Source organism: Tupaia chinensis, unplaced genomic scaffold, assembly GCF_000334495.1.
Source record: "Tupaia chinensis unplaced genomic scaffold, TupChi_1.0 Scaffold000290_1, whole genome shotgun sequence".
Classification (NCBI taxonomy): Eukaryota; Metazoa; Chordata; class Mammalia; order Scandentia; family Tupaiidae; genus Tupaia; species Tupaia belangeri.
This window is the reverse complement of record NW_006159775.1, coordinates 3,627,998-3,641,180: the sequence shown is the minus strand read 5'-3', so window position 1 is coordinate 3,641,180 and position 13,183 is coordinate 3,627,998. Positions and strand designations below refer to the sequence as shown.

Sequence of the window (13,183 nt, the reverse complement as noted above, 5' to 3'; positions counted from 1 at the left end):
AGTTGGCATTCTGAATATATATGAATTCTAAAGAACATAATCTATTTACCTGAAAATATTCCAAATTTTTCTAGGACTTTAGAGAAGATATAAGGAGCACTACTCACCTCTTTATTAAAGTTGTATATAAGCAGAATGTATGAATGCACAATTAGTGATATATTTGGAAGTAAAGTTTTTGAAGGTTTACTCCACTAAATACTAAGTTATCAGTTGCAAATAGGTGTTTTATTTTTGATTGTTTGTTTCCTTAAGAAAAAATGGTCCCAGAGACAATAGGAATTTGAAATTTAACAGAGCTAACCGATTTTTTTTTTTTTTTTTTAGATTTTTGCCCCAGGTCTTATGTGATAGCTGGAAAGAGACAAAAAACACACAGAGAGAGGAAAAGTGAGAAATCACCCTCCAAGGTGGGGGGGGAGGTGCGGCCATTCCATAGTCCCTTCTCCGCCAGATTCGTTTCGGGACTTTGGACATATACTCACATATTCCTGGTGTGTTTTTCACATGACTGGGACCAGGACTTGAACTGCAGGGTAATACTTGTGGAATCTAGCGCCTTAGCCACTATACCATCTGTTGGCCTAATAAATTTCTCGAGATGGAATCTGTCAGAATTTTAACATGCAAATGTAGTTTAAATCTTTAAGAAGGGGATATAGTAGGTCATCGGGAAAATAATTAATTACATAATTTTCTCAGTTGTTTTTAATGCGAAAATTTGTCATGCTTTTCCTTTTCCTGATGACCCAATAGTATACACTTGTTTCATATTATAGATATATGTGTGTGTATATTTCATATATGTTACATGTATATCACCTTTTCCTTTCCCTCTCCTATTTCTCTCTTTCAGGTTTTTTTTCCTTTTCTTTTCAGAGTTTTTTTTTTTTTTTTTTTTTTTGCTATAGGGCATATGTAGTCAAGCAGAAAGACAGAGAGAGAGAGAGAGAGAGAGAAAAAAGAGAAAACACTTCCCAAGGAGTATGGCCATGCTGCAATCTCTTCTCCATTCTCTGCCGGGGATTTTGGGCACACACAAACACGCAGCTGGGATGAATTTTAAGCTGCTGGGTCCAGGACTCGAACTGTGGTTGACCACACGGAAATCCAGCACCTTAACCACTATGCCACTTCTGCCCCTCTGGTAGGATTTCTTAACCTAAGCTCTATTGACAGTCTTAGCTGGAGAATATTGGAGCGTGTGTTGGGGAGAAGGCTGTGCAGTGCATTATAAGATATTTGTCAGCGTCTTTCACCTCTGTTTACTAGGTGCCAGAACAAAAAAAAACTCCAGATATTACCTAATATTCATATACCTCTTGGGGGACAAAATAGCTTTTGGTAGAAAACTACTGACATGAAAATATGTAAAAATTTTACTTTGTTTTTCATATACTAGGGACCTGTCACTTTTTTAGGAGTTGTGACCATCAAAAAGCTGTTCATTGCTATGCAACTCACAAGAAGAAACTCATCTCAAAATTGGATAAAAGAGTCATAAATCTGAAATTCACTCAAAAACGGTACTAAACTGAAGAACCAGTTTGATATAAGCCAATCTTGTATCTTTCCAAAGTATTATCCAAAGTAAACCCTTAGATTTTGCTGTTTCCCTCATGAGGTTTGGACAACAGAGGAGAAATTCACTGGGGTAGAACAAGAGCCTACCAACTGTGTACTCACATCTCAGGAATCACAAAGGTTTTCATAGGTCTCTTGGGGGAAGTACTTTAGAGAAAGGGGGCAGTAGGAATTTAATGCAAGCTTATCAGTCTATGAAGTAACCTTTTTAGAACAAATGCATGCGTGTGTGTGTGTGTGTTCAAGAAACAGGCCAAAATGGTGCATGTGTGTGTGCTCCTACATATGCCTGTATTCTAAGAAATGGAGGCAGCAAGGTTGATAAAGTCCTCCAATAGTTGTCATATGCAAATACTACTGAGAAATTGTATTGTTTTCCTATCAAAGAAACGAATTTCTAGCTATGCTGTAACAAGAACACAGAAATCACCACCCAAAGCACAATTTTAATATATGCAAGATAACAAGCAATTCAAAATATTGAGAACTAAAACAGCTTTTACATTCCTCTAGGAAAATATTTTGTTTATTGCTAGAATTGACTTTGACTCCTTATCAAATCAATCTAAAGCATTAGAGGAAATTGTGTTTCAAGACTGATAAAAGAGAGGGAAAATAATGAAATCTATAGGTGATATAATTTTGGGGGAATTCAAGATAGAAATTTTGCTCATTGAGACTCAGCAATGCAGATTAAATAGAAAAAAAAAAAAACATACTTTAACCCTTGGTGGGTGAAGAAGGCTGCTGAAGAGCTGATGATTCTCAGCCGTGAGTACCTTCTGGACTCTTGATGACAGCCTCCAGCATAGAAGCAGAGATGAGGTGGCATATTCTCGTGGCCTCCATTGTATTTTTGTCAGCACAATAGGTGGTTATTAATGTTTGGAGGCTCGTTCCATGGTGCCGTGGTAATGCACTGCTCAAGGAAAACTGGATCTCATAGGGAAACTACATTCAAATCCCCAGTCTCGTCAGCCTGAGGGAGATCCAACAAGCTGGAGGACTGGAGGAAGGAGATCATGGCATGACTGGATCCAGTAGAAGGTGCTCCTCTGTGTGTGTGCGTGCATGAACATGTGTCTCGCTCTCACATGCATGCTTGTTTGCCTTATGATGAGGAAAGAAAAATGTATTTTGAGTAATTGAAGGATGAGTGAGCAGTGTTTGAATTTTGTGAGATTCAGAAGTGTCCCTTGGAGCCCAGCACTCTGCTCCAGAGTCACCCTGTGTGAATTTTTTTTTTTTTGGAGAGATTTTCACTGTAGGGCGCGTGCGCTCGCCAGACAGACAGAGAGAGACATAGAGACAGAAAGCGAGAAATCACCCCCCAGGGGGGATGGTAACGCCGCAATCCCTTCTCCTCCATTTTCCTCTCGGGATCTTGGGCATGCACGCACACGCGCCCGGCGTGAGTTTCAAGCCACCGGGTCCGGGACACGAACCGCGGTCAACTACGTGGGAGTCCAGCGACATAGCCATTACACTAACTGCTGGTTCCCCCCTGTGTGATTTTTTCATAGGCCCAAGTCACTTAAAGTTAGTGCTCACATCTGAGCATATCCATGACAATTACTCTTATTAAATTTCAGCTGTTGGTCTACTTAAACTCCCTTTCCCCCCAAAAAATCCACAGCCCTTGCTCGTCTACAGTCTATTAGAGAGAATATGTGAACATAAGCTAAGAAAACGGGGTCCAAGGTTGACTTTTTCTCTGCTTGACCATATATGTAATAAACCACTGAGGCCTTCGGTTGTCACCCTGCAATATTGCTCATTTGTACAATTAATTTTTAAAGAGGAGAATACAATTTCTAAAGATGATGACTCTAGTTTAAAAGTTTACCTTTCAGAGTGATGAAACCTATCTATAATATCTATGGAAATGAAATAGCTCCTAAGTAAGAAGGTAACTCTTTCTCCACCAGGAAATCATCATTGAAAAAGCGGTTCCAATGTGGTAAGATTGCAAAAACAATTAACGAATCAAAGAATGATTCAGTTGGATACCAGAGTTATCACATTACTTTATATGGTTTTTGCAAGCTTTATAAAACTTGATTAGAGAGCTATAGAATTATTTAATTAGTTATAGAAAAAGTGGTAATGTTATGAGTATGGAACGGGTTGGATGTGAGAAAAAAATTGAGTTTTATTCCCATTTTAGCCTGTATCCTACTTGGATGTATTTGTGAGACACCCAGTCTCAGTTCCATACCTTATACTGGAAATGAATATAATGATAATAGAGACTTCCCCAGCATTAAAAATATAATGTTTTTAAACTGCATAGAATAGGCCCCTGCTTCATGTTAAGTGCCAGATAATTCTGAAATAATTCTTATTCTCTTAGTTTGAAAGCACTGCAATTAGTAGTAAGCAGAGATTAAGCTGTACACATAGTTTATGCAGGAATTGAAAAAAACATATTTTTAACCAATTTTGGAAGAGATCTTTCAGTCAAAAGATTACATGAACTTTATCATGTTTGCTTAATTTATCTCTCTTTGCAGGCCCGAAAAATTTGAGCTGGTACTTAAAACAAACACATAGTCATTGCATCAAAGTATTCATGGATATTTTAAAGAGAGAAATAAGAAATATTTAAAACTTTCTTATGAAAATAATAAAAAGATCTGTATTTACATAGAAGTAGAACCTGTTTTCTGGGGCACATGTGTTCTCTGGAGAAAAACATCAAGAAAGAGAAAGAAAGCAAGAAAGCAGCCCTTATGGGAGATGCAATCCTTTCTTCTCCATTTCTCTTTTGGGGATATGTGGACATGAATGTACATGTATCTGGCATGTTTTTCAAGTCACTGGGTCCAGGATTCAAATTGTGCATTTGGCTATGTGAGACCCAGCTTTCTTAACCACCATGCCACTGACTGGCCCTAACTTTTTCTAATTTTTAAAGAGAAAAATACCCAACACTGTAAACTTAAAAGTACATGAAGAAAAACACATGCAAATAAAGCCAACATAGTATTATCACTAACAGTAATGTTATAATATTTTAATATTGGAGACATCTGTCTATAAAATTGTATAAATAAAGAGGATATTATTTTGAATTTGTCTTACTCTTCCGTTAGACTTTCTTTGTTACTCGTGCTTTAAGTATATAATTTATGTAGTGAGATTACTACTCCCTAAGAAGCACAATAATTCAAATATAATTATTTGCCATGCCAGAAAAAAAGCTCCACAAAAATTATGTTCATAAATAATGAAATTAGTTGCAAACAGGAACAAGATACACAAAATTCTTAAAAGTGAGATCCATTTTGTCTGTCAAGGGAATTCAACAAGGTTGAATTGTGCTATTGTATACATAAAACTGAACTGCTCAAAGGACTAAAATCTACATATGTAAGAAAATGCTGCAATAGCAAGGAGATGGACTAAAATATCAAAGGCTTTTCTCATTTTTGATGGCCAAATTCCATCGTGTAAGCAGTGCATTAGACGCTAATGACATACGATTCCTCACTGACAGATTTAACAGCATCAATAAGGCCTCTCTGTCCATTGCAGCAAATTGATCCTACATGACACTGACAAGGGCAGCCTGCACTTAATGACCTCCATCGCTGAAGAATGGAAATGAAAAATGATCGGAAGTACAAATAAATCTTTGAAAGTTTCCCTGAAACAGGTGTGCTAAAAGTGATTCGTTTGAGGAATTGCAAACAATCCTGATCTCCTAGCATCCTCCATTGCCTTCCTACCAGGGTCTCATTCCTTATATCTTTGCTTTAATTCTACAAATGAGATCAAGAAAATTTTGTTCTCTCTTTGAGAATATAGTGTAGGGCTCTCTTTAAATGCATGAGTTTTTTACCATTTATGAAGATATCCAATATATTTGTTGTTTGACACCAAAGGATTTGGTACAAGCTAATAATAAGTATACACAGAATTTATTTTTGTTTTCTCCCAAATTAGAAAAGAACGTACAATGTAACCATTTACAATTTTCTCCTCAGTCATCAGCAACAAATGCACCATGGTTGATCTCAATAAAAATATTATGTGCATGAAATAGTTGGACAAGTACCCCATGAATGTATAGATGTCCTTTCTTTGAATCCTGCCCAGTAGCATGAGTACACTTAGATGTTGGCAGATCGTTATATTATCAATTCTTTCCCAAAAGCAATTTTTCCTTGATCTATCTCCATATATATACTTTTCCAATACAAATTTTGAGAGAAAAATGTGCATTTCACTTTCTCAATGTATTCAGAAGCCTTAATGCCCATGAGAGTAGATGGATAGAAAACATGGGGAAGTTTACAAGTAGCCTATCAAGTTATGTAATAGTTATTTACAGTGGGAAAGCCTTTCTTTATTTTCAAAGTAACAATGAATGTTTCCTTTGTATTCATTACCAATTAGTCTGTGAGGTAAATATTATTTTATAGAAGGGAAGACAGAAATAGAAAAGGATAAATTATTACCTCAAATCACTGAGCTTTTGCCTTCCCAATTTTCCATAATACTGAGAGACAAGTATAATACTAAAATTCTAAATTATAGTTTATGTAACAAGAATATTATGGGCAATGCCAATAAGAAAAAGAAATACTTTTAACAGTTTAGCTAGATGCATTGTTAAGTAATTATGCTGTTACTTTCGGAAATTCAAATCATGGAGGCAAAGAATCAAAAAATAAATTTCCCTGTCATTAAGTATCTGGAGAATGGGACCAGCAGTTGACGTAATGGCTATGTCACTGGATTCCCATGTAGTCAAACATAGTTTGAGTCCCAGACCTAGTGGCACAAGATCCCAAGAGGAGAACAGAGGAGAAGGGATTGTGGCATGGTCGTCCTCCCTGGGGGGTGATTTCTCACTTTCTGTCTCTCTGTCTCTCTCTGTCTTTCTGGTGAGTGCATGTACCCTGTAGCAAAAACCTCTCAAAAAAAAAAAAAAAAAGTATCTGGAGCCTGGAGACTATAGAGGAAGTGGCCATATCTTAACACTCTAGTAATGGAGATTTTGCTCCTTTTTGATTGACTGCATAGTTTATTTTAGTTTCACCGTTACAGATTTTATAATATATATTCAGAATTCCCAGTGATTTCCAGCAACCTGAGGATCAGATGTTTTTCAGTTTCTAATCAATCACTGTATCTAATAAGAGAAGCAAACCTGGGGTTTGGAGCTTATATACCAGGAGGAAGACTTAGATGTTTACCATGGGAAGTCACCTACAGTTAGAATTGAAATTTGAAGTCTATGATAAATATTTAAATTTATAAACCAAAGAAACATGATATTCCTGGCCATTGTAATTTATTTTTCAAATATTCTTTCAAATTTCAATTTCAAGGCCAGATGTGGTGGCATCCTCCAGGGTCTGGAGGCCACTTGGGTGGACCCCAGGTTTGCTTCAGAAGGTCTCCATGTAGCCAAACATGTACATGCATGTTTGCCATCCTGGTTGACTGGGTCAAGGGATAGATTATGGCCTGGAGACCAAGTTGGCATGTCCCTCTCTCTTTCTCTCTTTCACTCTCTTTGTCTATCTCATGGAATACATAGTAAACTTTAAAACAATTCTATTTCCAAAGGATAATATAAATATATAGCAAAACTTTCCAGAAGTAAAACATGATACTTTGTGTCATCAGATTGGAGACTCCAAAACTTAACTACTTTTTACTATGTGTGGGGCATATGTGAAGGAAATAATTATTTTTTTAAAAATTATGAAAACCATTACCTGTTTCTTGTCTCTAATTGAGGCTTCAAATGATAGATTTCTATCAAAGAGACTGAAATAATTGTTCTTTTCTCTTAGGAAAGCAAATTGCATCTTCTGATACTCTTGTGCTAAACGTCGATTTTCTTCCAGTGAATCATCTTCCAATTTCTAGAAGATAAATAAATATATATACACACACAGGTAATTAAAAGCATTTTAATTTATTTGATTTTTTTAACATCTTTTGAATTATCTCAACATGTTCTACTTTATATGGCTAAAAACCAACAACATTTCAAATAAATGCTTCCCCTGACACCAATATCCTCCTTGGATTTCATACTTTTTAAAAAATAATTGTCAGAGGGCATGTGCACTAGTCAGAAGGAGAGAGAAAGGGAGACATTAAAAAGGCAGCTCCAGAGGGGCATAGTCATGCCCCAATCCCTTTTCCTCCAATTCTCTTTCCAATTGGGATTTTAGTCATCCACACACTTGTGCCTGGTATGTTTTTCAAGGTGCAGGGACCAGGATTCAATATATGGTAAGCCATGACTGAGCTCCCAATGCACAGAACTTAACCACTAATCTATGGGGACAGCCCAGTAGTTTTCATTTTTGATGCAGGTTGCTTTTGCTTTTTGCAACACTGGTGTGTAATTCATCAGAGTTTGTCTAACTTTTTTTTTTTTTTTTGAGAGCTTTTTGCTATAGGGCACATGTGCTCGCCAGACAGAGACAGAGACAGAAAGCAAGGAATCACCCCACCCCACCCCCACTCCATGAGGGATGGCCATGCCTCAATCCCTTCTCCTCCATTCTCCTCTTGGGATTTTGGGCACGCAGGCACACGTGCCCGGCGTGAGTTTTAAGCCACCGGGTCTGGGATGGGAACCGTGGTTGACTACATGGGAGTCCAGCGACATAGCCATTACACTAACTGCTGGTCCCAGAGTTTGTCTAACTTTTGCTCCACTTAGACTGCCCTTTTCCAGGACTTCCCTCTATCATGCCTTGGGAAGTTACCAGTCCAGGGAGCCTATACTCAGCATCTCAGTGGCTTTCTTCTAGTTTCACATCCTCTTTTCCTTTCCCTTACCCCCAGCTCTCAAATAGGTAGAAGATTTCAGAGCCCAGGCTCTGATGTCCAAGAGGTATAGAGTGCTGGCACTCAGACAACATTCAAAATATAAAGGGTTAAAGAGTAAAAGGTAAATAAGAAACAACACTTAGAAGCATCCAGAGTCATTATTTGATATTAATATAGTTTAGTTATATTAAATGTTAAATTTGTTTCTGTGAGTAATGAGAATTTTATAGTACCCTCTGCTCTAGGACTACATAAACAAATGTCAAATCTAATATAAAAGTTTTAGGAAAAGAGTTTCTATTATTACCAATTGGCAAATTTGGGCTAGCTATAATTTTAAATAAGATGCATGAATTACTTTTATGTTTATTGTGCAAAAAACGTAATCTGATTTCTTCCAAATATTTGGAATATATCAACAACATTGAATATTTCCGAACTCTTAATCTAGTAACTCCTCGTGAAAATCTTGTGGAAAAAAAATTTCATTATATTATTTACAATAGTGAAAAAGTTTTCAAAACACACAAATGAAGACTGTTATGACAATGATAACATTACTTTATATAAAAATAGCCATCATGAAGCAACAAAAAATGTGGTCTTTTTTTTTTCTTTTGTGTGTGTGTGTGTGAGACAATTGCCGTCACACCAAAACTTTGGTATAGTATAAGTTGTTAAAAAAATATATTGCAGTATGAGGATGTGTACAGAGAAAATGTAATTCAGCAGAAAATTGACTGTGCAAATATTTCTGTATTTATTCACGGGAAGATTTATTAAGGTCAACAGGCATATTTCTCTTGAAAGCGTGGTATCCATATTGATTTCTAATGATTAATATTATGTCACAGTTGTTCTTCAAAAAGTCACAATGATGAACTGAGATCCACTTTAAATGCCCTTGTCCTAATTCTGGCACATAATTTAAAACTTTAGAAAATTCTATGTAAATAGTAAACTTGTCTAAAAATCACATAGAATTATCTTTTGTTAGAAGCACAAGGTTCTATGAACACTTTTCTTTGCTGGATACTTTTAAAAAGATGACTATGATACTTTTTAATCTTTTTTTCCAAACTTTTTTATTGCATATTTTTTTTTGTCTTCTGATACTCTATATTTTTAATTTTCTTTCTTTTTTTTTTTTTTTATTAGCTTGCTATAGGACATGTGTGCTTACTGGAGAGAGATGGACAGAGAGAGTGGGAGAGAGATAGTGAAAAAGCACTCCCAGGGGGATGATCATGTGGCAATCCCTTCCTCTCCTCTCTCCTCTTGGTATTTTGGGCATGCACACATACCCACCCTGGTAGGTCTAGGATTCAGACCCCCATAGTCGGCCATATGGGATCCAGCCACCTTAAGCACTATTCTACCTGGTTGGCCAGATTTTTGATATTTTAAAACAAATAGTAAAAGCGAGTGCTCAAGATACTGACTCAGAAAAATTATTTTTTAGTTTATTTATTTACTTCTTCAATGACAGAGAAAGACAGAATCAGAGTTGTGAGATGAAACCATGGTTAAATACATAAAAAATTTCAAGTGTAAACAGAATACTATTATTTAAAATTTAAAAAAAAATACTTAAACTTTATTACATATCTCATGGTCACTAACTTCCAGGAATTGGCAGTGAACTGTCAAATCCTTCTATACATTTATAACTGGGAAAACGATAATGTAAACTATTATGATGTAGCAATGTTTTTAAGATTAACTGGTATAATCATACAAATTAGTTTCTTTGTACCTGCTTTAATTATAGTATATATAGTGATAATAACTGTTGTTATCCAGAATTAAAAATAGAGTCTCTAATAGTCTCTTCAAATTTCAATTCATTCTCCTGCTCACTCAGTCAGGACATTGGGCACTGACACTCCTGGTGTGTACAGGGAGATCTCGGGGCATTAACTGGGAACCTTCCCATAATAAGACTTCAGCATTGCAAAATGTTGTGTTACTCCTATGACACGAGGTTGGCCTGCCATAGAACATCAACACATGTTGTACTGGAACCATGTTTGTTTGCTTGACCTAACATAAGCACAATTCATATCTAAGATATGCTATGTTTTGGTTATTTTTCTTTTAAGTCCTATGTAGCTTCTATAAACATCTGATTTTAGAAGAATGCTCTGAAAGTTGTGGATTTGCATTAAATCTGTTTAATGAAACTTAACTGGAGAAATATTTGGTAATTTATGCTTTGCTTACTGTATAATATGCAGTTTTATTTCTAAGTGCATATATTTTTAATTCTGGATGACAACAGTTCTTATCACTATATATACTATAATTAGATCAGGTACAAAGAAATTAATTTGTATGATTATGCCAGTTAAACTTAAAAACATTGCTACATCATAATAGTTTACATTATCATTTTCCCAGTTAAAAATGTATAGAAGGATTTGACAATTCACTACCAATTCCTGGGAGTTAGTGACCGTCAGACGCTTAATAAAGTTTAAGTTTTATTTTTTAAATTTTAAATAATAGTATTTTGTTAACACTTGAAATTTTTCTATGTTTAACCATGGTTTCATCTCACGACTCTGATTTATTTTATTTTGACCAGTAGTATTATAACATGCAATGGAAATAAAGCAAGAATGATAAAAACTGGTGGAAATGAGTGCGGGGGGGAATGACGCCACCACTACTGAAACTTGAACAGCTCATGAAAGGATGGCAGTAGAACATATTTAGCAAATGTCCAAAATGGAAGTTGGAGATGTAATAAAAGGGTGAGAATAAAGACTATAGCCAAAACTAACAAGATAAGTAAGATGATTACAGGAACTTTTAAATTCAAATCTAACTGAGTCTTTTTAGTCAGATCTTTTTTCCTAAAGTCTTGGGTAAATATGAACCTGAATATATTTGGGGGGCTCTAAAACTGTTAATAAAAATTTTGCAACCTTTTAGGGTAAAATAACTACATTCTAAGTTGGCTTGCAGAATTATTTTATTAATTCCTTCATTCGTTTTATTCAAAATTTTTCATTTAGTAACTACTAAATAATGCCAGACTCTGAGCTAGGAGAGTGAGCCTCAAAGGATCTGTAGTCTTGCAGGAAAAATCATTAACATTACACAAATGTGTGAAATTCTGAATCTTTTTTGTTTTCAATATATATTAGATTTATCCACAGGGTATATAAATGTATATATTTTATCCAACCTAGATTTTTATTATTTATTCAATTCTCTTTATTAATGATTATCAAGATGATAGAAAGAGTTTGATAAAGAGGTGAAAAGTGTCTGTTATTTGTTTCCATATTGTCTAAAATTTAGTAAGGAAAATACTTAGCTCGAGGATGGCTTATTCTTTATTATTTCAATTTTTATTTCAATTTATTTGCTAAACTTTGTTACTAGGAAATATGATGGCTTTTTATCCCAATATTTTATTAGAAAATAAAGATGATAAGGGATGAACAAAATTTATACTGTAAATTTTATGACGGTTGAGACTATCATTTTGTTCATGCCTACAACATAAGAGGACTTCAGAAAGTCTGTGAGAAATAAAATGAAAATATGAGTGTATTTTGGTGCAAAAAATGTTTGAAATATATGCATAATTTTAAAAATAATATGCTTTCCATGAACTTTTTGAAGAACTTTTATGCGTTACACACAGTAGAACTGGCATTACTACTTAATGTCACAGATTTTTAGCAAATGAATAAATATGCATAATATCAATTAGGAAATGCATGTATTTTATACTTTATACCCACTCATTTTTCCACTTCTAAAAAATAACCCATTGACACTATAACTATATATTATAATGAACCACATTCATTTATGCTACTTAAGAAGTAAAGATCATAAATACATAATAAAATTCAGATAATATGTTTTTGCACTGAAAGTTATTCTAAGGATAGACCACACTGTACATGTTTAGCAAAAAATCTTTATTTGAGGTATATTATTGACTTTCACAAGATATGTAAAAATCTTTTTTTTTTTTTTTTTTTGGCTATAGGGCTTGTGCGCTCGCCAGACAGACAGAGAAAGATAGAGAGACAGAAAGCGAGAAATCACCCCCCCAGGGGGGATGGCTATGCCACAATCCCTTCTCCTCCATTCTCCTCTTGGGATCCTGGGCACGCACGCACACGTGCCTGGCTTGAGTTTCAAGCCACTGGGTCCAGGATGCGAACCATGGTCAACTACATGGGAGTCCAGTGACATAGCCACTATGCTAACTGCTGGTCCCCAAGATATGTAAAACTCTTTGAAACTATACGTAGCATTTTTCTTGGGTTATTTAATAATCCCACAATCTCAAAAGCATTGAGGAAATATTGCTAAAGAAAGATCTGTCTTCTTCCTTTGTCACCAGAAATACTAAAATAAAATTTAAAAAAAAGAAAAAAAGAGCCCTATAACTTAGTGGTTAAGGGAGCTGGATCATTCATGGTTGACTATTGTCCTAATCCTGGACCTGGCAACTTGAAAAACAGGCCAGGTATATGTGTATGTGTGCCCAAAATTCAGACAGGATGGAGAAATGCAAAAGAAAGGATTGTAGCATAACCATGTCCCACTGTGGGAGGTGCTTTCTCCCCATTTCTGTTTCTCTTTGGTGAGCACATGCACCTTCTAGCAATTAAAACTAAAGATAAAAAGTGATGGCAGATTAGGTTCCAAACATCCAAAAGGTAGTCCCCCACCCTTTTTTTCACTTGACCTTTCCTACTCTCTAAGCTATGGATTTCATTTTGAAGACTTCCTCTATTTTTTCCTATTTTTGCTTATTTTTCTC

General features: G+C 35.4%; 1 protein-coding gene across 1 annotated transcript in view; it reads right to left on the bottom strand.

Annotated features, from left to right (window-relative positions):
- CCDC178 (coiled-coil domain containing 178) overlaps window positions 1-13,183 on the bottom strand; it is a 431,445-nt gene that overhangs the window by 167,373 nt on the left and 250,889 nt on the right. Inside the window, 1 exon segment of the mRNA XM_027772660.1 lies at window positions 7,317-7,466. Within this exon segment, the coding sequence (XP_027628461.1) occupies window positions 7,317-7,466 (150 nt within the window).